At 41.8% G+C, this 27,824-nt stretch overlaps 1 protein-coding gene across 1 annotated transcript in view; it reads right to left on the bottom strand.

Annotated features, from left to right (window-relative positions):
• Positions 1–26,098, bottom strand: part of HHLA1 (HHLA1 neighbor of OC90) — a 44,610-nt gene extending 18,512 nt beyond the window's left edge. The window contains exons 1-11 of the mRNA XM_054498086.2: positions 26,043–26,098; positions 20,222–20,321; positions 19,145–19,204; positions 15,109–15,168; positions 13,913–13,993; positions 10,732–10,815; positions 10,548–10,631; positions 4,548–4,631; positions 2,878–2,934; positions 2,686–2,772; positions 511–759 (exon numbers count right to left, since the gene is read on the bottom strand). Coding sequence (XP_054354061.2) covers positions 511–759; positions 2,686–2,772; positions 2,878–2,934; positions 4,548–4,631; positions 10,548–10,631; positions 10,732–10,815; positions 13,913–13,993; positions 15,109–15,168; positions 19,145–19,204; positions 20,222–20,300 — 925 coding nt within the window. The 5' untranslated portion in view covers positions 20,301–20,321; positions 26,043–26,098. The remainder of the gene's footprint in view (positions 1–510; positions 760–2,685; positions 2,773–2,877; positions 2,935–4,547; positions 4,632–10,547; positions 10,632–10,731; positions 10,816–13,912; positions 13,994–15,108; positions 15,169–19,144; positions 19,205–20,221; positions 20,322–26,042) is intronic.
• Positions 26,099–27,824: the final 1,726 nt, after the last annotated feature.

Raw genomic sequence — 27,824 nt, forward strand, 5'->3', positions numbered from 1 at the left:
TCCCACTGGTGTCAAGTCATTAACATATTCTTGGCATCATTATCAAACCAGCTACAGACTGACCTAACCATGACATAAAATATTGACTTCGCTTCACCATTTCATGTGAATTTCAGGAGTGATATCACTAAATGCTTTGCCGAAATATAAATACTTTTGCCACAATGTACTGTGATTATGTAAGACATTAGCGTTGAAGGAGGCTGGGTGAAGGGTACCGGGGAACTCTCTATATTATTTTTGCAACTCTTTGTGAGTCTTAAACTATTTCAGAATAAAAAGTCATCAAAATACATATTAGAAATACATTATGTCAATGGCATTTTCTGCCTTTGCTTGATCTTGTAGAACCCATACTGGCTCATATAGATCTGTTATTTAAGTAAGCTGAAGCGTAACTTCAGTTGGTGGAGAAGGGATTAAGGTAAGGATTTTGCTTATATATGTGAGCCTAGAGGGAACAGGAGCGAGACATAGCAAAGGGGAGGAAAGGGTGAGAATGCATCTTACCCAAGTCTGGGAGAGTGTGGGAGGCACTGACCCATGTGGCCGTGGCCCTGGCAGGAAGCTCAGGAGGCCTGCCTGTGTTCAGGGTCTCCTCTGTTTCTGAAGGAGCAGCTGTCTCTGTCCAGGGAGAGGATCTCAGAGCAGATGCCCAGGGTGTGCTCTGGGTCCAGTGTTGGGAGCTTGTACTTGGTAGTGTTTTCTGGCTTTTGGTTGTGGGCTTTGAAGTCCTGGCAGTTCCCCTGGTAGCTGCACCTTCAGGGAGGCAGTCAATGGTAGCGTTAACATACTTGACACTTCAGGCATAAAAAAACTGAAAGGTCACTGGACTGCAAATATACTGAATGTGGAGATTCAAACCTTTCTCTAATTAAAAGTATCAGGCATTTGCTATGTTTCCTGAACAGATCCTGACCACTTTCAGAGCCTTTCTTCCACCTCCAGCCCTCAGCCACTCCAGGACTCTGCTACATGTCCCTGGAAGAGGAATTAGTCTCCTCCATATGCCTTGTGGCTACAACTAAAAACCAAAAGTGAAATTTGGGGTAATCAGAAGCTTCCAGACAGAAACAGCTTGAAAAATAGGCTCCCGTAGAGCCTATTAAGCAAGAGGGCTTAATTCAGAGGGAAATCTACCCAGCATCCTTGGTTGCTCCATGAAGAAAAGAAGGAAGTGGGCTCAGGTATTAGTTGCACTTTATACCTTCCCTAGGGAAGGCTCAAGTGGTGGCAGCAGTGGATATGAGGATGACAGGCTCCTATTAGCCCATAGAGTCCCTTCCTCTGGGAAGACAAAGACTGGCCTATAGTCTGGTGGGCAGAGCCTGTGTTGGATTTTGGCCCTCACCTCCCCCGAATGCACGTAGAATGCGAACTGTCTAATTGCAGGAGTGACCTTGCAGCCTCATTTCCTCTCTCTGCCCTACTTCTGGGCCCATTAACACCCTGCGTGCAACACCAGCCTGAGCCTTGCTCCCAGATCAACCAGACATGGGGCTAAGTGCATCCAGCCAAACTATCACTCAGCCAGGGTATTTGCTTTCAGGCACATCAACTTTAGCAACAGCTTGTAAATATGTTCTCTCTTCCTAAGCATTTGTTCTTGTTGAAGGAGCACAAAGTGGGAGAATTAATTGAGACCAGTGTGTGTGTGTGTGTGGTGGGGGGGGGATGGGAACGTCATGGAAAGACTCTCCAAATAAATGAGATTGATTCAACCCTAAGATCTGTCCTGAGAATTGGGCAGGTGAAGGCAATCTACCAACTGCCCATTTCATCTTATCAAGTAGCCTTGTCCCACACAAACTGAGGTTCCTTCTACAGCATAATCAAAAGATGCCCTACAATAAATATAAAGCAAAGTAACCCCTGAAGCGGAGTTGCAGATTTATTGTATCCTTCATTGCACTTCAAGAAAAAGTGATGAAGAGCCTACTATGTGCAAGGCACCAAGGGGAAGGCAGGCTGTGAGGCTGAAGGAAACTACTTATTCTACCTTATAGTTCCTTTCATTGAGGAGATACACATAGAAATGTCAACTGTGTTGCAACATGGAGTAATGTAGAGTCCAAATGACATACAAGTGCTGTGTTTTGGGACCGTAGAAGACGAAGACTGACTTTGATTGGGGGATATTTAAAAAAGAGGAGGTAGTGTCTAAGCTGGCAGTTGATAGGCAAATAGGGTTCTGAAATATAGAAAAGTAGGGAAGGAGTTCCAGATGGAGACAACAGCATGACCACTGCGGCACAGAGGGGCATGAGGGTGGGCCATGGTTAGGTAGGGACTGGGTATTACAGACTGGCCAGGTCTCCAGCACAGGGTCACCAATTCAAATATCTACAAAACCCAAGTAGTTAATATGAGAAAAAAAGTGGAAGGCAATAGGGGGCAGAGAGGACTATGGAAAAGAGGGAAAATGTGCGCTTCCTAGTGGGGGAATGAGAGTGGCAGCTACTCAGCTCCAGTTGCTTATTGCCATGTGTTGGGGGGAAGATCTAGAATTGCCAGACCTTTTGCAAGAGAATCCAGAAATTCATTTTTTTAAAATGGTGAAGTTCTCTGATTTTTAACACAGTATAGCTAAACACAACACCTGAGGGCAGCTTTCAGTTGTTACTGTGCCAGGTGGGACCCTGGTCTGGAGGGTCTATGGGAGGAGTTTGGGAGGTTGGTACTCACCCAGAACACCAGACAAGCCGCTGGTAAATGTGTAATTGATAATGGGGTATTTTTCCTCTATCTCCCAGAAGTCAGAAAGATTCCTTCCTGCAAAAATCACACCAACAGGATCAGATCTTGGGTTTCATCTGCTGGACAGTTGTGTCTATTTCTCAGCCCAGAGAGCTTGTCAAAGAGTGTCTAGTGGTTTACCTGACTTTCCTGTCATCACACAGATGAAGACGCAATCTGATTCATTGCTTTGACTCACTGTAAGACAAACCAGTATACGATAAGACTTAGCCATGGGTCTGAAGCTGTAAGTCTTTGATTGAAATGAAAATTAAGTTGAAAGTACCTAACTTAGGATAATATAGGAAAATAAGCCTGACTCTTTACTCTTAAGGCAGTTCTCATTTTCCAATTTCTTTATTTTATTTGGCTGGGTTTGGGGGATGGTGTAGTGGCTAAGGCAGAGTCTCTGAGGTCAGCTTCCATGGTTACATCAGCTCTGCCACTTACTAGCTAGGCAAACATGAATGAACTGCTTGACCTCTTCAGGACTCAGTTTGCCCCTTTATAAAATGGTGAAAATTCAAATCCCACAATCCATTATTTGTAATTCTCAAATGCCCAAATCTCTGTAAGACAACATGTCTTGTGTGAGCTTGGTACCCAAATTTGAAAAATGTGAGGCTATGATAGTTTTTATCTATCCTACTTAGTGTAAAGAGCTGAACATTTTGTCAAATTACTATTAACGTGTTTGATTACACTGGGTTTCTCTGGATGCTGTTGGAGAAGTTACATCAGGTATGATGTGCACACTATATTAGATCTTCAAAGCCTGAAAACTTCTGAATTCCTAAACATCTTTTTCCCTGACGATGCTGCCTAAAGAACTGTGGACATGGGGTTGCATGTCTCTCATAGGATTACAGGAAAATCCAAGGAGATAATGGGAGTGATGCACTAGGTATAGTGCCCAGCAGATAGAAGAGCACAGTAGCTAGAGTAATCATTATTGTTATTATTAATGTATTACTATTATTATGTATATTAGGATAGTGACATAAGAGCACAGGCTAAGAGCCAGATTACCTGGTTTAGAATTCTGCTTCTGCAGAGTGATTTTGAGCAATTTACTTAACCCCTCTGTGACAGTTTCCTTACCTGTCAAGTAGGGATAAATATAGTAGCTGCCCCAAAAGGTTGTAGTGAGGATCCAATGAGAGAATACATGGAAAGCCCTTACAAGATTATCTGACACCTAATGATAGCTATTACTGTTTCTCTTTCTCCCTCCTGCTTTTAAAACAGTAGCTGCTCCACAGTGCATCACACCATCTTTCTGCTGAGACCAATTGTTGGACTGTTGAATAGATCCTTGCTTTTCAAAGTGGGTCCCTAAGCAAATGTGATTTTCCTGGGGATTACATGAAACCACCTTATAAATGAGGTGTATCATTCTTAACTGTACTCCAAACATGGGCTTAGGCTCTGTACAGATTTAAACCTGAATTCTGGCACCAAACTTAAGCAAAATATTCAACCTCTCTGGATCTCAGTTTTGTCCTCCTTAAAATGGGGGTATATCTACCCACCAGAAGATGTTTTCTTGAGTCTGTCTACATTCCTTTAACTTTTGAGCTTTGGATTCTTCCTCCAACTTTCTGGATCCCAGAAATATGAAGACTTAAATATTGGTGTATTTACTGGTGTGGAAACTGGACCACACTGATTATCTAAATAAAGATTACATGAAGGTTTCTGGCAGCCTGGCCTATGGCAGGGGTTGGGGTGAGGAACATAATATGCTTGATTATCTACCACAACAGATGCTAAACCTCAAAGTTGCCAAAGCGTTTTCAAGATGAACACACCTGAGAGGATGGAGGTTGACTTAAAAATCTCTGTGAGGTAGCTGGTAGAATTGCCAATGATATCTACCAGTAGAGCTGTAAAATCTGCAAGACAAATTTAGGAGGTTTAAATTTCTGCTTCAGAGACAAAACGAGAAAAGTATACCGTATTTGGATTTTTCAGAGTAGATTTTACAAGTTTGATTAGTTTAGTGTATTGAGGAATATCAACAATGATACAGAGAAATACTACTAATTCTAAAAAACGAAAAGTCTTGATTTCAGGCCGGAAGGAAACTTTGGATCCACTATTAAAATCCTCTTTCTTCTTCTATCATCCTCTCTCCCAACCCCTTCTCTGCTAACATCTAAGAGCTATGAAAGGCCACATTGTCGAATAATGGTCTTTCTGGCGGATTTTCCTCATTGTTTCATCTAATTGTTTTTAGAATACCAACTCCATCTGATAGGAAGCAGCCCCACAGACATATAATGTAAATTTACAGACTTGGGGGTTGGAAAATGAAAATGCAATGTGGAATTTAGCGGTCGGTTACAAACTATGAACAATAGAGACAAGACAAGATACTTTATAAAATTATCACCAGGAACCTTTCCTTCTGCCCCCTTTTTAAGGGAACTGATGGTGGTGGTGGTGGGGAGTGGTGTCTGAGATAACTTTTTCAGCATTTCAGGTTATAGAATCATTGTGAACTTTCTTTCTCAGCTGGGTTTGAACAGGGCCATTGCCTGACATGGTGGGCACCATTGACTGTGAAAATTCCTAATATTCTTCTAGTCAAACGGCTGTCATCTCCTTCTTTGTTCATTTATGGCTTTCCACAATCCAGCAAATTCTTGACTTCTAAACAAGGCGAATGTGTTTGAGGAGCCCCAGTCATTTTCTAGAGAGGAAGCTTCTTGGGTCCAGTGGATGATCTCCCATCATGCTGTGTAAATGCCCCTTTCACTCATTAATGGGATCAGGAGTTTGGGCAGGAGCAAGCTAACTTGAAAATACAGAACCAAGAGAGGTAGGAAAATGTTATGTGACAATTAGTAGAATGTGTAGCCAAGACCAACAGATAATGGGCAGTACTATATAAGAACCAAAGCCACGAGGTGCTCTTACTACATCCGCACAGGCACATTTTAACCTCCTGGAGGTAGAACACCTACGCAGTATGTAGTTTACCTATGCAGGTATAGACACCTGTATATGCAGAAGGTAGGCAAACACGGGCACCCTCTTTCTCTGTCTCTTTTTTTTTTTTTTTTTTTTGAGACGGAGTCTCGCTCTGACGCCCAGGCTGGAGTGCAGTGGCGCAATCTCGGCTCACTGCAAGTTCCGCCTCCCAGGTTCACGCCATTCTCCTACCTCAGCCTCCCAAGTAGCTGGGACTACAGGCGCCCGCCAACACTCCCGGCTAATTTTTTTGTATTTTTAGTAGAGGCAGGGTTTCACCGTGTTAGCCAGGATGGTCTCGATCTCCTGATCTTGTGCTCCACCCGCCTCGGCCTCCTTCTCTGTCTCTTTAGACCAGTCTGTTTTTAGTCAATTGTGGAAACTGAGGAAGGGTATTATCTCTTAGTTATTCCATATATTTTCTTTCTGCTTCTAAAAATTCTCCTTTATTAATCCATTTATCTAATAAATATTCATTGAGCATTTGCAGTGTGCCATACGCTTACTAGGTACTAGGAGAGTTGTGTAAGACATACAGAAGAAGCTGAGGTTAGTGGGGAAGCAAGATTCATAAACAGACCAATAAAATGCAACTTGGAAGTTGTTATTAATCTTGCATAGAAGCTATGAGCATGGCTTTGAAGCCACACACAAAACATGGAGTCCAGGTTTTGCCCAAGGCTCAGAAAGATGATGTAACTTGTCCAAAGTTCCAGAGTAGGTGGCAGAGCTTGGATTTTAGCTGAGGTCTGCCTTGGGCTGAAGCTTCCGCTATTCCCAGTATTCTTATCACCACTCATGAAACCTCTTGCTCAATGCATTTTGTCAATTCTCCCTTTAGAACTGTTTTCACAATCTGGTTTTTAGGCTTGGAAGAAAGCCAGTTATTATTAACTCAAAGATATTCTTTGCATTTATGAAAGTTTGAATTATCTAATTTACTAGCAATGATCAAAATGAATGATTCATGACTACCTTCATACATAAATAGAAGGTAGAATTACAAAACCCTTTTTACCTATCCATTTGGTAATGATTTAAGACTGTCTCTTAACACTCAGTGTTGGCAAATGTGAGTGGGAAAACATAGGCATTCAAACATTGTTGGTAAGACTGTAAACGTATGCAAGACTTTTAGAAGACATTTTAGCAATTCAAGTCATTATAATATTGTTTCCCTGTCAGCCAACAATTCTATTTTGAGGGCCTTATTCTGCAGAGGTAATTGGGAAAGTACTCTAAGTGATTTTACACAGGTGTTCATCACAGCATTGTTTATAATTGCAAAAATATGAGGAATTAGCCAAGTTTCCAACAAGAGGAGACAAATTAAATAAATCATGGTACATTCTTTCAATGAATACTAAGAATTCATGTGAAGGATGAGGCATACTTGCATTCACTGGAATGAAATGGTTTTTTTAAGACATATGGGTTAGTTTGAGAGTGGATTATAAAATTCCATGAAAAAAATGAAAGATACTGATGGTTGTCTTTCAATATCGATTCTCCCACCTTCCTTTAGTAAGAGAGTATCAAATTTTAATTGGGAACATGGTGGTTTAAAGCAACGACTATAATTTCAAGCTTGCTTTGCGGGTGAGTGTAGCCATGAGATTAAATTCTGGGAAATAGGATGTAAGAGGGAGAAATGTGAATGGTTTCCAGGCTGTGAGTTCATAGTGAATGTGCATGCCTTCTGGGATGGTTTGGATCTGTGTCCTTACCCAAATCTCAGGTCAAATTGTAATCCACAATGTTGGAGGTGAGGCACGGTGGGACGTGATTGGATCATGGGGGCAGACTTCTCATGAATGGGTTAGTACCATGCCCTTGGTGCTGTTCTCATGATAGTGAGTGAGTTATTGTGAGATCTGGTTGTTTAAAACACCCTTCCCCTTGTTCTCCCTTGCTCCTGCTCTAGTCATGTAAGATCTGCCTGCTTCTACTTCCCCTCTGCCATGATTGTAAGTTTCCTGAGGCCTCCCCAGAAGCTGAGCAGAAGCAGTCATGCTTCCTTACAGCCTGCAGAACCATGAGCTGATTAGACCTCTTCTCTTTATAAATTACCCAGTTTCAGGTATTTCTTTATAGCAATGTGAGAATGGACTAATACACCTTCCAAATCCTTTCTCCCCTTCTTTGTAGCTGGAGTGTGAATGTGCTGGCAACCTACCTTAGGCTATGAGAACACAGATCCTTATGAAAAGCAAAGCAACAAGCTAAAAGGAGCCTGGGCCCCCAAACCATCAAACCATTAGAGCAGTCCTGGCATGTCTACATGCCCAGATTATCACACATGAAAGCAATTAACTTCTACCTTCTTTAAACTAGACTATTTTGGAGTCATTTGTTATAGTAGCCCACCCTGTATTCGAAATAATACAGAGAATGGGTTCCTATATGTAGAGCAGGATGTCTACACTGATGGGTAGATATTAGCTGGGGTACATAGGTAGATAGGTAGGTTAGATAGGTAGCTTAGATGACAGGTTGGAGAGATGAGTGGGTTATATAGGTAGTGTAGACAGCCTTGGATAGCATTTATCAGCATGTTAATAGTGACTACCAGTGGATGGTGGGATATCAGCTATTTCTGGTTTCTTAGTTTTGCTGTCCATGTTGCATAGCATCTTGACATCACAGTATATTATTTTTAAAATCAAGAAAATTTAAGCCAGTTTCATTTAGGAAGAAAAAAAGGAAAATATGCAAATATACCCTCAAAGGAGGGCTATAGGTCAGAGCTGAAAACATTAAAAAGAAAATGATCCAGATCTAAAGATCATCCACAAAGACACCTTTCCCAAGGGCGTTGAGCAATGGCAAGTTGTTGGCCTACGTGTACAGCCTCTCATGGTAGTGCTGTGACTTCTTGTCAAACCTGGCGAAAGTTGCTATGACCTACCAGAGGAAGAGCATGCAATTTTATCAGTAGATAATTATCCATGGATCATTCTTTTCATATAATTGTTGTAAGTGTGTGGAAATATGATTTGACTCATGAAATAAAATTATAAACTTTCTCCAGGCAGATGTAACTTTTTAAATCTTATTTTTATCTTTCACACAATCAGGATAGGGACTCACCCAGCACAGAATTCTATCCTCAGCAGGGGTTAATGAAATGGTGAGAAAGGCATGATTATGAAGATTTTTTTTCCTCGCAAATGTATTTGTTGATGAGATTCACAGGGTAAATTACATAAGATAACAGACATTAAGTACTCATTGTAGTGTCTCGCATATAGTACTCATTAAATATTAGTAATTCTTTCCTTTAATATTTTCACAATATTTGTTTTAGAAATTCTACTCTGTGGGGGAAATAATCTGAAACAGGGAAGAGTTTATGCACAAAGATGTCCAAGGCAAAATTATTTATATTAAGAAAAACCTAGATCCACTCAAAAGTCTAAGAACAGCATAGTGGCTAAGAGAATGCTTGCATTCACTGGTTACATAGCCATTACAAATGTTTATGAAGAGTTTGTAATATGGTGGAAAGTATTAATATTAGACTAACTGGGGAAAAGTACAAGAGGCTTTGGTTGCCTTTAGTGCTTGCTTCCCTTGCAATCTCATATTTAACAAGCAGCCAGAAGGATCCTTTTAAAATGTCAGATCATGTCCCTTCCCTGTGCAGACAATCACAATGGCTTCCTTCTTATTCCGGGTGAAAATTAGAATCCTCGCAGTAGACCTTAAACTTCTATATGATCTGCAACACCCTCCCCACTTTGCCCTCACCAGTCAGGGCTAATTTCCTACAACTCTGTCCTGGCTAACCTGCTGCAGCTATGCTGGCTTCTCTGGTCCTCATGCTGCTGCTTAGGCCTTTGTCTGGACCACTGTCCCCAGGAACAACCACACAGCTGGCCCCTCACATCCTGAAGGTCGCCCCTCAACCCTCACCTCATTTGGAGAAGACTTTCCTGACCATCATACACACAGCAATATCCCCCACCGTGACTTTTCCCTCCAGCTTTCCCCTGCTTCATGGTTCCCGTGGTCAGGCTGTCAGCCCACACACCATGTACTTGCAGTACATTTATTTACTCTCTGCTCCCCACTAGGAATCTATGTCCCACGGGAGCAGGAGGTGTGTTCACTTTGCTCTGTGTGCTTTCCCCACACCTAGAAGAGTGCATGGGTGATAGTGCACGCTCAAACAGAATTACTGAATGGGTGAATTAATGGTGCAAAAATTGTCACTTTTATTTTTCAGTATTCTCTAAAATAAGGAACACGTAATACTTTAAAGTTTTATTTATAAAACTAGCATATGAACATACTCTTCTTGGGAAAAAAAAGTTCAGATAATCTAAGGCTCTTTTAACCAACATTCTTCCACTCCAAAACACATACTCCAATCTTCTCTTCAAAGGGAATCACCTATCTGGTGCCCACATATGTGTTCTTATCAACAACATTGTGCTCTTTGTATTTTTGTGTAACTTTCCTTTTCTAATTAAAAATCTCTTGGAAGTTTTTCCATGCACAGGCCAAATTTGAGCACTCTCACTCATTTATGTATTATCTGTGGCTGTTTTCGAAAGCTTAATTATATGGGAGACTACTTAACCATTTGCCCTCATGATGGATATTTAGGTTGTTCCTCAATTTTGCAATTAAAACAATGCTTCATGAACATTTTCCTCCTGTTGCTTTTGTACACACAACTGTTTTTCACTGGGATAATGAATGAGCACATGGTTAAGGGTAGTGGATAGGGCCATATTTTCCTGTCTTACATTGAGGAAAAACAAAAACATATCTAAAAGGACACAAGCAAAATTGGAAAAGCTGCAAGCCTCATGGTAAGCTGTACCCACCTGATAAGTCATTGGTCCGATTGTTTAAACAGTAGCAATACCTTGTGGGGAATTTGGCAGGGTCCACCGTCTTCAGGTTAGAAACTATGAAGAGAAAGGATTCAACAGAGATCCTGACACACAGACCAGACCTGCAACACATCCCTACCGCCACCACCATCAAGAAGAGCCAGCCAGCACTCACTGTTGTAAACAGCTACAGAAAACTTGTGGAAGGCGAAGGAACTGTAGGAAGTGACACTCAGCAAGGAGAAGAACTTCTTGCTATCTGCCAAAACATACCAGATAAAGAGACAGACAGATGCCTACTAACATAACAATAATACAAATAAGTAAACAGTCCCTAGAAATTAACAATGCAAATAAAGAAACCAATGATGAAAATAAAGAAACAAAAAAGTAATACAAATAAAAAATAATAAACAAAGTAAAACTAAACCAAAAAGCTGAGGAGTGTGTATCATTTGTCTATATTTCCTGATCCATCCTCAAGCTGTGGCAACTCTCTAAGATTCTCAAGGCGTATTAGGCTCCTGAGGCTGCTGTAACAAATTATCACAAACTTGGTGGCTTAAACAGCAGAAATTTGTTCTCTCACAGTTCTGGGGGCTAGAAGTCTGAAACTCAGTAGGGCACCCTCCCTTCAAGGGCTCTAAAGGATAATCTGTTCTTGCCTCTTTCAGCTCTGGCGGCTGCCTGTGTCCCTTGGCTTGTGGCCACATCTCTCTCTGTTCTATCATCACAAGGTCTTTTCTTCTGTGTGTGTCTCCTTTGCCTCTTTCTTGTAAGGACCCTTGTGGTGGCATCTGGCACAACACAGATAATCCCGGACAATGGCCTCATCTCAAAATCTTTAACTCAATCAATCTGTTATCATATCAGGTGATATTCACTCTTTTGACATATAAAGTAGTATTCACAGATTCTGGTAATTACAAAGTGGATATGTTTGGCCGTCTTCAGTCTACTACACAAAGAAAGGGGATTTTTTTAAAACCAGGAATACTAACATAAACAATCAGGTTTAGGAATACAAGCATGAGCATCTTATCTACTCTCTATCAGTGCCTGTTCTTGGTTTATATCTAGAACACAGTGCAACAGAGGGAGATCTTTCCAGACCTGGTCTGAGAATCACCCACCTGCATCAACACACCTTTAATAGGTGCACCTATTAAAAGGGCACTTTCCTGGATGTGACTCCAGGTCTACTAAATCAGATGGTGAAGAAAGGGGAAAGGTGGGTATGCCCAGGGTTCTGAATTTTAACAAAGTTGTCAGGTGAATTTTTTTTCTTTTTTAGACAGGATCTTGCTCTGTCACTCAGGCTGGAATGCAATCGTGCAATCACAGCTCACTGCAGCCTCGACCTCTCAGGCTCCAGTAATCCTCCCACCTCAGCCTCCCAAAGTGCTGGGATTATAGGCATGACCCACTGTGCCTGGCCTCAGATGATTTTTATTCATATAAATTTGTGACCCACTGTGATGGTGGATGGAATGGCAGAATCATTAAACTTTGGTGCATGCAAATCACCAGTGGTGCCCATTCATCCTCGGTTCTCTGGCTATTGCCCTCTGGAGACCCTAATGCTGTACGCTGGGTGGGAATCAGACTCTGTATTTAATAAGCTCCTTAAAAGAATGGGGTATGCACCAAAATGTGAATACTCCAGTACTCAGTTTTTTTGATGATAAAAATCACAAATAGCACTTGGTAAAAATGTACATTTTGGGCCCCTTCAAAGATCAGCTGGATCAGAATCTCCAGAGCAGGAACCTGGGGAGATGAATATTTAATAAGTACATCAGGTCCTTCTTATTGTGCAACAAGTTTGGGAAACTTTGGGCTAGATCACAAACCTGGATTAAACAGTTCTGAATTCCAATTCTATATGGCAATGGGCATGCCTCAACATCTGCATCTAGAAAATGGGAGTGAGAGTACCACTGCATGGAGGTTATACAAGGAATAAATTAGTCATTGGAAGAGTTTTGAGCTCCTCGAAGGTATAAGTTATGACATTTGAGTTTCTGCAAAATTTCACAGAGGCCAGTGCAGGGCCTTGCAGAGGAAAGGACAGAATTAACAGTTCAGGGCTGGAAGGGCTAAATGTTTTGCAGCCCATCCCTCCATCTGATCATTCAGTCTCTCCATAGCACCCTCTATAGGTAGATCACTGCCTTCTTATCGTGCACCTCGCAAGGCAGCCCTATCCATGGCAACCCTCATGAGAGCAAATTGGAGGCAGGAGCTATATCTCTGTGATTTACATCAACAGACATTGGGACAGGGATGGATAATAATGTTGATGGGTAAATGTCTAAGTGAACAAGTGTAGAGCCACCAAGCACAGTTGTGCAGTGTGTGTGTTGCACAATCCTAGGGAATGCCATTTACATAGACCTCAATGCTGAATTGGCATTCTCCATCCCCCTTATTCTAAATAACATGTACCATTACCTGTTTATTATGTTTATTGTTTGTTTTTGGTTACCCCTTCACCCAACAGAATGGAAGCTCTCCCAGGCCAAAGATTTTTGGTTTTTATTTACTGCCTTATCTTCCAATATTTGGAATAGTGCCTGGCATGTGATAGGTGTTCTATGAATATTGATTGAAGAATGTGAGAATAAATAGTGAAGGCAGTGAGGAATGTACACTAGGGATCGTTCAGGCTTTTCTGTCATTCACTAAGTATATGTTACATACAAATCATTTTGCTAGATGCTAAAGAACACAGGAAGAAGATTACAATAATATTGCCTTAAAAAAAGAAATCCAGAATCATATTAACTTAATCAATGAGTAATTATTGTTGTTAGTTTATGGCAACAGAGTTACAATTACAAGCATACCATGTCTGTATTGCAATTTGCTCTCAAAATTCTTATAAACCTTCTACATCATTTTGAGTTAGGTAGGACAATGAATTCTACATTCTGCTTTTGTTTTTGTTTTTTGAGACAAAGTCTCACTCTTTCTCTCAGGCTGGAATGCAGTGGTATGATCACAGCTCACTGCAGCCTCGACCTTCTGGGCTCCAGCAATCCTCCCACCTCAGCCTCCCGAGTAGCTGGGACCACAGGCATGCACCACTGCACGCAGCTAATTTTTGTATTTTTTGTAGAGATGGGATTTTGCCATGTTGCCTAGGCTGGTCTCAAACTCCTGAGCTCAAGCAGCTTCCCAAAGTGCTGGGATTACAGGCATGAGCCACTGAGCTCAGCCTATTCTCCACTCTGAACACTGAGAAACTGACACACGGAAGTGAAGTGTCTTGTCAAGGCAACAGAAAGTTTCAGAAAAGACACTGGTACAAGAAAAAAAAATGGACCTGGATTGTGCTTTTAAAATATGATTACCTTTTAATGCTCTACTGAGCATCCCATTCACAAGCTCCGTCAGGTTAAGCGCGGACAGATCGATCGACCTTGCGGGCAGCTCTGAAAGAGATTCAGAGATAATGTCACTGGCAGGCTTTTCTCAGCAAGAGAAAAAGTTCCTCATTTCCAAACTTCAGGCAGATATTCAACTTCTTTGCACATGTGCTGAAAACAAACCAAGTGCCAGGCACGAGGTGTTCCAAGTTAAGTTAAGAGGAGGGTCCCGACCTCAGGAGGTGACAGTCAACAGAGTGACAAATATAGATAAGAGAAATTCCAATGAAGCACAGGAAACATAAACTTTTAGTGACAATTGCATCTCTGCATTTGGAGAGACTCGGGACTCATATAAAAGGTATTTCAAGCATAATGGGAAGCCCAAGGGCATTGCAGGAGTTCGCAGCAGCTCTGTGTTTGAAAATAAGTACCCCATGTAAAAGTGGGGTCCACACACCCTAGCTGAGCATTGACATCACCTGGAAATATATATTTTTTTAATTACACAATTCCAGTACCTGGCCTTCATCCTCAGAAATTCAGAATTAATAGGTCCAGGATGTGACCCAGAATGGAGGGAGAAATCTCCCAGGTGTAGCAGGAGTGGCAGTGTGCAGTGAGTGGAGTTAAAATTCCCACTTCCCCCGGCTATTCCTTAATGATTTGGAAACTGGCCAGGAGCAGTGGCTCACGCCTGTAATCCCAGCACTTTGGGAGGCCGAGGTGGGTGGATCACATGGGATCAGGAGTTTGAGACCAGCCTGGCCAATATGGTAAAACCCCGTGTCTACTAAAAATATAAAAATTAGCTGTGTGTGGTGGCCGGTGCCTATAATCCCAGCTACTTGGGAGACTGAGGCAGGAGAATCGCTTGAGCCTAGGAGGCGGAGGTTGCAGTGAGCCAAGATCGTGCTATTGCACTCCAGCCTGGGCAACAAGGGTGAAACTCCATCTAAAAAAAAAAAAAAAAGATTTGGAAACAACAGTTGACAAGATGGAAATAGTTGTTGATGCTCCTCTTTATTCAAACATTGTCTTCCTCAACTTTTACTTAATGATCAGATAATGATTAGAGAGATGACGTTCTCTCCACTGTGGGAAAGAACAGAGGTCCAGAGAAGGGGAGGAATTGCTCTGCAACCCAGACAACCCAAGGGATTTGGGGGAGTGGCACTCACCTGTCGTAGCAAGAAATGCCACCCCCTTCTCCTTCCTCTCTTCTCCTCTAAGGCCAGACACTGGGAAGGAAACAGTTTTCATGAGAAAAATGTGAGTGGTCCAGTTCCTATCCCCAGGAACAGAAGAAGCCTTGGAAGCCTCTTTGGCCTCTGCTCTCCATGTGAGAGTCACTGGTGGACACTGAGGAAAGGCAGATTCCAGACTCTTCTGCATGGCCCTGATACAGATTCTAATCTCTGTGGGGTGGCTGTGGCCTAGAACTCCACATTTTAATAAATAAGCTTGGTGATTCTGATACAGGGGGTCTAATTTATCCCACTCCTTAACCGAGTAGGAAAACTGAGGCCCAGAGAGGAGAAAAACCTTGCTTAAATTTGCACAACTGAGCAGTGGTGATAAAGGGTTCAGAATCTACTTTCTAGAACTGTAGAGCGTGGCCAAAATATTAGGCCTCTCGCCTACTTAGCAAATTTCATGCGACCAAAGGAGAAAATGTCAAAGAAAAATTTGAAATTTCAAAGGCATTCATTCATTCATTCTTCATTGGTTCATTCAACAAATATTCACTAAGGGCCAAGCAATATGCTAGGCAATATGAAGTGGTAAAGGGGAATGAACCCGGTCTCCAGCTCCATGGGGCTTCCTGTGTGTGATTTGGTCAGGGAGGAGAAGACTCACATGTCGTGACAAGAGAGGAGTGTCAACACGGTGTGGGAGCACCAGGGCACTAGCCTGGTGTCACGGGATGGAGAAGGCCTTCTTGTGGATGTGACGTGAAGCAGAGACCAGAAGGATCAGTTATTTTGGATCACGTGCTATAGAATCACACTGCACTTGTGACTACGACTGTTGGAGTGGCCATTTTTCATGTTATACCTGGATGGAGAAGGTGCATTATTTTACATTTTATTTTATTAAATTAAATGAGACAAGCGACATATCTTGTTGGGGTCACAGAGAGTCTCAGGAAAGAAGCTGGTACAAAAAAAGCTAGTATCACATGTAACATGAAAAATGGCCACTGCAGCAATAGGTACCAGCAGGATGGAGAAGGTGCTGTATTTCACATTTTCATTTTGCAAATGGAAAACAACAAGCCACAGAGTCTGAAAAATGTGCCCTGCATTACAGAGTAAGTCAGGATTTAGGGCTGCCCAGGAATGTCCCATCTTTTTCCTTCTTAACATCTTTATTTCCAGACACTGAAATAAAAGTTTTCATGAATAAAATAGTAACCTGAAAGTGCAGCCTCAAACAATTCATAACATCCTTAGAAATCATCTTGTCCAACACTTTGAAGAATGGATAAACTGAAATCCCCAAACTTGATTTGATGTACCTAAATCCCATATTGGGCTAGTGGCTAAGATAAAATCAGAAAAGAGCAATCTCAACTCTTTGTCCATGTTCTTCTCCCTCACTTCTTTTTATTTTACTTTTTAATTTAATTTAAATTAATTTCTAATTTTATTGAAAAACACTTAACATGAAATCTACCCTATTAATTTTTTTTTTTTTGAGATGGAGTCTTGCTCTGTTGTCCAGGCTGGAGTGCAGTGGCGTGATCTCACTGCAACCTCTGCCTCCTGGGTCAAGCGATTCTCCTGCCTCAGCCTCCTGAGTAGCGGGATTACAGGTGTGTGCCACCAAACCCGGCTAATATTTGTATTTTTAGTAGAGCTGGGGTTTCACCGTGTTGGTCAGGCTGGTCTCAAACTCCTGACCTCATGATCTGCCTGCCTCGGCCTCCCAAAGTGTTGGGATTACAGGCGTGAGCCACTGCACTCATCCCAATTTACAGATTTTTAAGTGCACAATATAGTATTGTTACCTATCGTTATTATGTTGTGCAGCAGATCTTTAGAACTTATTCATCTTGTGTAACTGAAATTTCATACTCATTGAACAACAAACTTCCCATTTCCCTCTCCTAAGCCCCTGGTGACCACCTTTCTATTCTCTGCTTCTGTGAGTTTGACTATTTTAGATACCTCATGAAAGTGGTATCATGCAGTGTTTGTTCTTCTGTGACTGGTTCATTTCACTTAGCATACTGTCCTCCAGGTTCACTCATGTTATTGCATATGGCAGTGTTTTCTTATTTAAGACCGAATAATATTGCATTGTATGTATATACCACATTTCTTTTTTCTGTTTATCCATCAATAGACATTTAGGTTGCTATCTTCTGCTTTTCGGATACCATGTTGAAACTGAGTCAAGCCAGCTGTTGCCTGCTTAAGCTAATTTGGCCTTTTACCAATTGCCAAGCTTTTTGGTTAAATATCAGAGCTTCTGGGGTTAGAGGTAGGTGGGGACTCTAACTCCCCTTGCCATAACAGGGCTACTGGAGGCAAGGGGCTTATGTCACAAAAGGAAGTCTGAGACAGACATAATTAAGCAGGGCAAATGCTGCCAACTAGCCAGCTGTCTAGCTTGGGTGAGGCCACTCCACCCCCTCAGGCACCCGCGTGGCACTTTACCTGCACAGTCTACTCTGCACCAGCTGCTATAAGATCTGCGGGTGGCACCAATCAACCTTGCTTGTGACCTGCCAAGGCAACAGAGTCCTCCATGCAGGTGAGGGACCAGGATTATGTCAGTTTGGGGTCTCCAGGCAGCAGGGATGCCCCAGGCTACCAGGCTGGCAGGATTCCTATACCTTTCCAGACAGCCTGTGTTATCTTCTTCACTGAGCACCACTTTTTTTTTTTTTTTTTAAGCACCATTCCTTTCACCAAGGAAAGAATATTTCTACCACTCCTTTTTTTAAATTACAAATCCTTGGGTTGATTTTGATAACAATATTTGAAGTCTGAATTAAACACCAGTGGAGCACAGATATTTGAACAGGATGTAATACAGAGCATTTTTCAAATAAGTTCCCTGACAGATCACAAAAAGATATTTTTCTATTTTTGGGTAAAAAGACCACCATAATAATATCTCTAAAATAGAAGTTTCCTGGCATTTTTTGTACTTCTTCATGTTTAGTATTTTATCACCTTTTATCCTTCATGATTACCTGTGGGGCAGGAATTGTTGTTCCCATTTAAGGAGAAGAAAATTGGAAGCTCAACTAAGAAAAATACTTATGGAAAGTTATCCTACTTACACACAATAAATTGGCACAATTGGTGCTTTCAGGAAAGGGAAGTTGTTGGCTGGGGGAGCATTTTAACTTTATACACTTTTGTACCTTTTGCTATTTGAACTACGTGAATGTACTAATTTAAAATAAATGAGAATATAAAAATAGTCCAGGTCTGGTGGCTCACGCCTGTAATCCTAGCACTTTGGAAGGCTGAAGCGAGTGGATCCCTTGAGCTCAGGAGTTCAAGACCTGCCTGGGCAACATGGTGAAACCCTGTTTCTAACGAAAGTACAAAATATTATCCAGGTATGATGGTACATGCCTGTGGTCCTAGCTATCAGGAGGCTGAGGTGGGAGACTCTCTTGAGCCTAGGGGGTGGAAGTTGCAGTGAGTTGAGATCCTGCCACCTGACTCCCATCTGGCTGACAGAGTAAGACCCCATCTCAAAAAAATAAATAAATAAAGGAATAAAAATAAAAAGTAACACAATTTCCAACAAAACTAAAACCAAAACCAAACCAAAAAATTGTCCTGCTTGTTTACTAAAATTTAGAAACAGAAACCTGTTCCCCGACTCCTCTTGTCCTTTCTGTTGCAATGTATTCACCATTGTACTGCAAAGTCAATTTCATAGCATCAAAAAGGAAAGGCAAAGAAAGATGAAATTATTACAAAGGCGATGATGGCAAGTAACAGTACCTCCCAGTATAAAATCTTCTATCACCAATGGAATCTCACAGTCTTTGTGGATTTATTCAGATCACAAGGATTCAATGAACCATAAAGAAATGAGCAGCTCACAGGAGCCATTGTTGTGACTATTAGAGTGTTAGATGTGGATATAATCGCTGTCTTATCAGTAGAGAAAGTAAGGCTTGGGGAAGTCAAGGAATTTGCCCAAGAACAGTGAGCTGAAAAGGAGCCCTTATCACCCACTTACCTGTTGCAGGTAAAAAGGTAATTTCCTTCTCTTTCTTGGCTTCTCCTTTGATGCCAGACACTAAAGTAAAAAAGGTTTAATCACAGAAATTATAACCAAGACATAATACCAGAGATAATTTGATTCAACATACCCATTTTACATATAAGAGAATTATGATCTGGGGTTGTGAAGTGACATTTAGTCCCACATCTAGTTTGTTCATTCATTTAATCATTTAGTCATCAAATATTTGTTGACCAACCACTAATGATGGATGGTGCTATTGAGTGCCGAGTGTTTGCTAGGCATTGTGTGGTTGGAAAGGCAGACACATAGGAAAACAACATTGAATACCTTGAAGGGAACGGTGAGAGTGTGTAACAGGGGGCTGATCTAGTCTCAGGAATCTGGAAGCCTTCCCTGAGAGGGAACGTTGAGCTGAGCTCTGAAGAATGAATAGCATTTGAGTAGGATTTAACTAATTGGGGGAATATTTGATGTATAGAGAACAGCACAAGCCCAGTGTCTGAGGTAGGCATGAGTATTACTTTAAAAAATTGAAAGAAGGCCAACAGTGATGGGGGCATAAAGAATGAAGGAGGTGGAGGTGGTAGGAAGCAGGAATGGTGAGGGAGGCAGGGTCACGCAGAGCCTGAAAAGGACCTGGTACACTACACAGAGAGAAGTAGGAACTCCGCGAATAATTTGGGGCAGAGGGAGAGAAAAGACGGAGGAACTTGGAAGATGACATAACAAGATTTCTGAAAAGATCACTCAGGCTGGTTGCTGGTGAATGGGTCATGGAGAGACAAGAGGAGAAGCTGGTTTGGAAAGCTGTCTCATGGTCCGGGAAAGGGAAAATAATGTTTTGGACAAAGGTGGTAACAGTGGAGGTGAAGAGAATTCTTTTCATAGATGGGACTTAAATGCAAAAAGTCAAGGGAACAACAGAAGTAGGGAAGTTATTCTCGCCATTTTGAACAAATTCATTTGGATTCTGGGCAGAAATGTTGGCTGCTGAGGTTCTCTAAAGCACAGTGAATACTCCAACTTATTATACAGAACAGACACTTCCAGAACTCCAACCAGATCCACCTGTGTTCCAAAGGGACAAGACACACGCCAGGCCCATGCACAGCCTCACTGGAGGACCACGTGACAGGAAGCCCAGCATGCTTGTGATACTCTGGCCCACCTGGAATGAAGCAAGCAAACACTTATGAAACTAAGCACATTGATGCAGACCTTCCTCTGAGAACAGTGCATGAGGAATCATTAAAATCACAATCTGAAAAAGGCTTTGTACTAGGTTAGGGGAGGTTAGGAAACTAAGGTAACAAATTAACTCCACAATTTAACTGGCTTAACAACAAAAGTTGATTTCTTGTTTGCAGTATATATTCACTGCATTTTGGTGGGGAACTCTGCTCCACATAGTCTCTCAGGGACTCCAGTTAATGGAGCTCCACTATCCTGTAGTTCTCCATGTGGCAACTGTAGCCTCCTTAGACTTTGATTCACTGTGGCACTGGAATGGAGAGAGCTGTGGGATTATGCACCAACTCTTAAGTGCTTTGGCAGGAAGCAACACATTTGCTTTTGCTTGCAGCCCATACCAAAATTACTTATATGACCCTGCATGACTGCAGGAAATCTGGGAAAGTAGAGGGGGATGCATACATATTCAGGGAGCATTTATGTATCTTCCATGGATTTTCTGGCTGTTGAGATGGGAAATATCCCTCAAATACAGCATCGCTTACTCTCATAAATGGAAAAATATATTATCATAGGAGTATGTGTGTTCACAGTCTCTTTCCTTCTCTGCAGCACTCTGTGCCTGCCATTCTCATTTTGCATTTGCCATGCAAAATCACCATGATAGTTACAGTTGCAAAGCTGAGACTAAATTGAATAATGGCTAACATTTATTGAGCACTTTCTGTGTGCCAGATGCCACACAGAACACTATCTGATGCATACTTGATAACTGCACAGTCTTTCTGTGCAGGTATTAATGTAATGACAATTTAAATACAGGCTGCACAGATACTATTTAAAAAGAGGAGAAATTTACCATTGGTAGAGGGTTGGATTTATCTGGAAGGTGAATTGGGCGGGAAGAAAAGTCAAGAGAATGTGTGCTTGGATTGGAGAAAAATGTTGCAGGAAGGGAACATCCTCAGGGCAAATTGCATGTTGAGAAGTTCTGCTGTCCATTAGGAATGGGAAGCCTCTGTGGAATTTTCTTAAAAGATCCCAGAAACATTTAAATAGCTTTTTAATTATTGATAGATATGTGACTGGCATTTGTTCTGGATGCCACCCAACACAGAGACAGGTCTTACAAGGAAACAAGCTGGGGCTTTCTTGGAATTCGCCTATTCTCATAAGTCTGGTTACTCTCTGAATATCAATTTTCCTCATCTGCAAAACAGATAAGAGAACTCTCACAGGGTCTTTGTGAGGATTTAAAATAATGAATCCAGAGCATTTAACCCAGTGCCTGGCACATCGTTATGCTCACAATACGTACCAGGCATCAAGCTCAGGCTGGAGACACAGGGACAGAGTAGACACTGCCACTTCCCTTGAACTGTTTAGTAACTTAGAAGATGTAGACACATGCCCAACTAATTCACACTCAAGGCTGGCTGTGCTAAATTCTCCACTGAGAGAGAGAGAGAGAGAGTGAGCACCTGGTGAAGCCAGGACTTAGCGTTCTCTCCAGCAAAGGGTGACTGGGGGTGGAAGTGGGCAGGCAATTCCTGCTGAGTGAGGATTCTTTCCTTTGGCACCTCAACCGCTGTGCAAACATGATCTACCCTTTCTGAGCCTCGTGTGTAGAATGGACAGAGTCATAGCTACTTTGAAGGTATTTTTGTGAAGATTAAATGAGACAATGAAATATGGTGCTTAGTACAATCTCTGGAATATGGTAGATATTAGGAATCTTAATTTCTTTCTCATTTTCTCATCTTTCTCTCTTTTCCCCTCTTTCCCCCTTCTTCTTCTGTATCTATTTTAGAACTCAGCATCATACCAGAGAAATACGGAATTAAAAGGTAAAAACTTATAGTAGAAAAACAATTATTTACATTTATATAATAGCTACAAATTTCTCTCTTTTTGACTCTTGCTTCATTATGTTAACCACCCTCTTCCATTTACTAAGAGTAAACATTCTAAGATTTATTTTTTTATTTTTATTTTTTTGAGACAGAGTTTCGCTCTTGTTGCCCAGGCTGGAGTGCAATGGTGTGATGTCGGCTCACTGCAACCTCCGCCTCCGAGGTTCAAACGGTTCTCGTGCCTTAGCCTCCCGAATAGCTGGGATTACAGGCATGCGTAACCATGCCCGGCTAATTTTTGTATTATTAGTAGAGACAGGGTTTCTCCATGTTGGTCAGGCTGGTCTTGAACTCCTGACCTCAGATGACCTACCCACCTTGGCCTCCCAAATTGCTGGGATTACAGGCATGAGCCACCGCGCCCAGCCAACATGCTAAGATTTATTACTCGAAGACTACAATTCCTACTGATACTGTTCTTGGAGAAAAATGCATTTTTACTTCTCCTTGGTTTTTTAATTCTTTGTCATTGGCCAAGTCAACTATATGTTTGGATTAAGGTTGTCAGATTTAATAAGTAAAAAACACAGGACACCCAGTTAAATTTGAATTTGAGATAACAGTGAATAATATCTTAGTGTATCTCATGCAATATCTGGAACATCCATAGTTTGGAGAGTTGGAGAGTTTTATAAAGGAACACTTCAGACTGGCTAGACTTCACCTGACGGTAAAACTGAGACTATCTGGCCTTACGCTCCCCTTTGCAAGTCTGGACCACTCTGGGACAGTCTAGAACAGGGAGAGAGCCTGGGTTTAAGGTCAGACAGATTTTACTTGAATCTTGAGTTGGCCATTGTGATCTGGGCTAACTTACTTAACCTTCACTCAGTCAAAAAGCATTTGTGGAGCTCATGGTATAGTTGTTACAAGCACAGACCCTGGAGTTGGAGGACTGCCTAGGTTTACTTCCCGGCTCTGCTGTGCAACTTACTAAACCTCTCTGTGCCTCACCCAAGACTGTCCTGAGAATTAAAATATGTTACATTTGTAGACTGTAGTGGACAGTGTCAGTGCTATATAAATGTATAACAAATAAGTGATAGAATTAAAGTAATGGCAAAAATCTCAATTACTTCTGCACCAACAATATAGAGACAATAATAAAAATAAGAAAAGATGTTGGTACTCCAATAGTAAGCAAGACAGACAATGTTCTTCATATGACAGAGTGAGTCCTCAAAGTTATATCTTTAAAGGACTGAATTAGATATCCAAAATTTTACCATAAAATTAAGTGGTCATTATTTCACTACATTTCTCATGACTATTATTGGATAATTATTTAAAAATCTTTGTTTCTTCCATGACACTTGCAGAAGAGCAAGTCATGTGATGACAGGACAACAATAATTATATATTGAAGGGGATCAAAATATGCCAGCCAAAATATACTATCCCCTAATAAGCGACTTTGGGCACATGGATTATTTTGAGTGGAAGGCCATTGAGAATCAACAGATGCAGGAAGAAGCCTTCTTGGAGCTTTGCCTACCTGACTATGTGCAGACACTTCTGAGAAATTCTGTCTCCCTGGGAGAGTTTTATGGCCAAGAAGAAGATGGAAAGTGGGTGCTGAGTGGGCACAGAAACCTCACAAAAATAAGCCTTAGCGTCCATTGGTTTCCCCATATATTTCCTTCCCACATTACACTGCCTCTAAACTCTTTTCCTAAGCTCTCTTCTAAGCTCAAAACTCTTTTCCTTTGTCTTGTCACTTCTCCACAAATTTCTCACCTTTTTCTTAAAGTGATACGTAAGTCCCCAAGTCTGATGGCCCTTTTAGGGTATTTTTGTTTGTTTTTGTTTGTTTGTTTTGAGATGAAGTCTCGCTCTGTCGCCCAGGCTGGAGTGCAGTGGCACGATCTCGGCACACTGCAACCTCCGCCTCCTGGGTTCAAGCAACTCTCTGCCTCAGCCTCCCAAGTAGCTGGGATTACAGGTGCCCACCACCATGCCAGGCTAATTTTTGTATTTTTAGTAGAGGTGGGGTTTCATCATCTTGGGCAGGCTGGTCTTGAACTCCTGACCTCGTGATCTACCGGCCTCGGTATTGCAGGCGTGAGCCACTGTGCCCGGCTCCCTTTAGGGTTTTTATTTCGTTTTTGTGAGGTCTCCTATAAGCATATGAAAAAAACATTTTTCTCCTGTAATCCATCTTTTGTTAGTTTAATTAGGACCTCAGAAACTGAACCTAAGACAGTAGAGGAAACAGGGGTTTCATCCCCTAGAGTACAATGTATTGATCCTCCCATTTTGAGCACAGTCTGTTATTTCAACTTTTCAAGCATCCTATGGGACAGGCATTGATCTTTGAGTTACAGAAGATAAAGGCCCAGGGTTCTGATGTGCAGCCTCCGGCTCCCAGTCACATGATTTCTAAGCAGGAGAACTGGGATTTGAACCATGGTCTCTCAGATACTAATGTCCCTTTTCCACAGTGTTCTGTTTTACTCTCCTGCTTTCAAAATACCATCTTGGAATGCCAGTAAAAAGCCTGATATTGAACACAAACAGAATGGCCATTTCAAAGCATTTTGGGAGGTGGAAGGGTTAGAAATCCAGTCACACTCCCGGGAGAAGGGCTGAGAAGTTTTGCTGTGACTGATGGGCCAAGAATTCACCCAAGAGTCTTGTGAAATTAATTTGCAATATGTCTGTGTGTTTTATCACAGCAGCCCTGGAGCCGGGAGTGTGGATGGTGAAGGTAAATGCTCCAGAGTCTTAATTAAACAGTGTGTTACCTCTAATCAACAAGGGTCCCAAATCAACCAAGGTTAGTTCAGCTTGATGAGCAAACCTGCCTTTCTCACTGAACTGTGCAGCCAAAAGGTGCCGGATCAGATATAGCATAATTATGGTGCGCTGTGGAGAGGTGGAAATACACACTGGATTGTCAGTGGGTATGGGCTAGCCACAGTGAGTGACACATGTTCTGAGGCATTACGACTGTCCATTCAGCCAGTAACCTTCCATGTAGATATCAGCTCCCCCTCCTTGAAGAGAAACCAGAAGGCTGGGGATTCTAGACAGTTTGCCCGAGGTCATTAAGTTGGCAGGGGCAGCCCTGGACTTCAAACTTAGGTAGTTTGGTTCCATGGGCTGTGAGAGAACACCAAAAGGTGAAGGACTGGCTTTTAAAAAACACCTAATGACAGAGAAGAATTGAAGATTGTAATATTTGTTGACCACCTGATGTGCTAGGAGTTTTACATATAGTAACCCATTGGTCCTTCAAGCAACCCTACTAATGACTTGTTATAATTCTTATTTTATAGCTTCAAGAAACCAAGCCTCAGATAAACATAAGGCCCAAGGGAATGCATCTGGGAAAACCAGGATTGGAAGTCCAGTCTGTTTGCTGCCAAAATCCATTGCTGGTTGAACACTGAGTAAGGAAATATAACTTTTTAGCTGTTGCCTCACTGCCAGCCATTTTTTAGCACACTCTTTTATCCTCATTCCAATGCTTTGGATTAAAGATTATGTTTCTTTTATCACAGATGTGAGGACAAACAATCCTCCCAGCTGGTGACTGCCTTAAGATTCTAATCAATAGCTTAAAATGAACAACGACAAGAAATAGACTGTGATCAAGCGATCAAGGGATGGAGTCTTAGCTAAATGCAATATAGATATTGGATGATAGAAACTGCTCTCATATCTTTCATTATCCAGGAGCCCAGAGCTCAGGATTATAGCAGATGAATGCTTTAGCTGGCTTCATGCTTTGAAGAGGAGGAGGAACTAAAAGAGTTTTAAAATACCTACCATATACTACTTACCTATCTTCTGAGCAGGATAAATTGACTTCAAAGAACTTAAACAGCTAGAAAGATTAACAGCTAGGTCAGAGCCATGGGGTTTATATGAGTTCTTAGTGAAAGATACCGTGGGTAGGGGTGGGGAAAGCTTTGATAACATTGCTTTAAATCCCCTTGGGAAAAAAATGGAATAATAATCCTACCAAAAACTTAGGGTGGTGAAAGAAGATCAACTCCAAGGGAGAAAAATGCCTGTGCAATGAGCTGAATAGCATCCGTGAGCAGAATGACAATGCACTGATTCAGCATGGAATGGGAAAACCTTTCTGACAGTAATTACGTGTATTGAAGGAGCAGAACAGGAGTCCCTAGGTGATGAGTTCTCTCTTCCTGGTGCAAAGGTTTGTGGGCCAAGCATCACCTGGCATGCAGGCCCGTGGGAGTCTTCTGAAGAAAGGGCTGGGGGCTGTAGTTGATTTCAGCAGGTGCCTACAGCAGGGTACTTGTTTTTATACAGCTTGCAACCTCAGGATGGTTATATATTTTTTAAATGATTGAAAAAAATTAAAGAAGAATGATACCTCATGACATGTAAAAATTGTATGAAATTCAAATTTCAGTGTCCACAAAGAAAATGTTATTGGAACATTGCCACACTCATTCATTTATGTATTGTCTGTGGCTGTATTTGGGCTACAATGGCAGAACTGAGTAGTTGTAACAGAGACCATATGGCCCGCAAAGCTAGAATATTTATTACTCTCTGGCCCTTTATAGAAAAGGTTTACCAACTCCTGGCCTAGAAGAACTTGGCCCCTTCTGCTCCTAGGGCCCACATTCAACACTGATGGTTTTTATCTACACACTGGAGTTGTCATTCGCTTGTCACCTTGCTACTACTCTCCATTGTATCAGCCATAGTAATCTTTAAAAAAACCTTATTAAGGTATAATTCACCCTTTTTAAGTATAAAATTCAATGTAAATTTAGTGCAACCATCACTGCATTCTAATTTGAAAACATTTCTATTACCCCAGAAAGATTCTTCCTGCCCATGTACGGTTAATCCCCATTCCCTCTACCCACACCAGGCCAAGGAAACCACTAATCTACCTTCAATCTCTATATGCTTTTATTTTCTGAACATTTCCTATCACTGAAATCATGCAATATATAGTCAGAGAAATATTTTTGAAACATGAATCAAGATCACGTCACTACGTTGCCTAAAATCCTTCCATAGCTTTCGTCAGCACCTAGAATAATATCCCAATTCTTTACCCTGTCCACAAAGACTCTTGCTGTTGCCCTCTTCCTAAGTCTCTGGCCATATCACATGCAGCCTTTTCCCTTGTTCACAGCCACAGCGACTTTGCACTGGCTGCCCCTCATTGGAAGGCTCTTCCCCAGGCTTCTCAACGACTGGCTCCTTCCTATTCTTCAGTTATTCTTTCTATTTAAACAAAATCAAAGCCCTCTTGACCTTACATCCCCTACAGTTCCTCCTTCATTTCTCTCTTTCCTTTCGTGGCAAAACTCAATGAGTTGCCTCTACTTGATGCCCCAGAGCATCTCCATCTCCTCTCTCTCAAGCCCACTCCCATCAGGCATGACACCAGCATCCCTCCAGTGCAGCTCTTGTCAAGGCCATGCTGATTCCTACATGGCTAACTCCACTTCTCACTGGGCACAGCAGCACTTGATGCCATTAGCCAATCACTCCCTCCTTGAGACCCTCTCAGCATTGTGGCTTCCCCACACCACAGTCTCCTATTTTCTCTCCTATTTCATTAGCTGCTCCTG

The sequence above is a fragment of the Pongo pygmaeus genome, chromosome 7 (genome assembly GCF_028885625.2).
Source record: "Pongo pygmaeus isolate AG05252 chromosome 7, NHGRI_mPonPyg2-v2.0_pri, whole genome shotgun sequence".
In the NCBI taxonomy this organism is placed as follows: domain Eukaryota; kingdom Metazoa; phylum Chordata; class Mammalia; order Primates; family Hominidae; genus Pongo; species Pongo pygmaeus.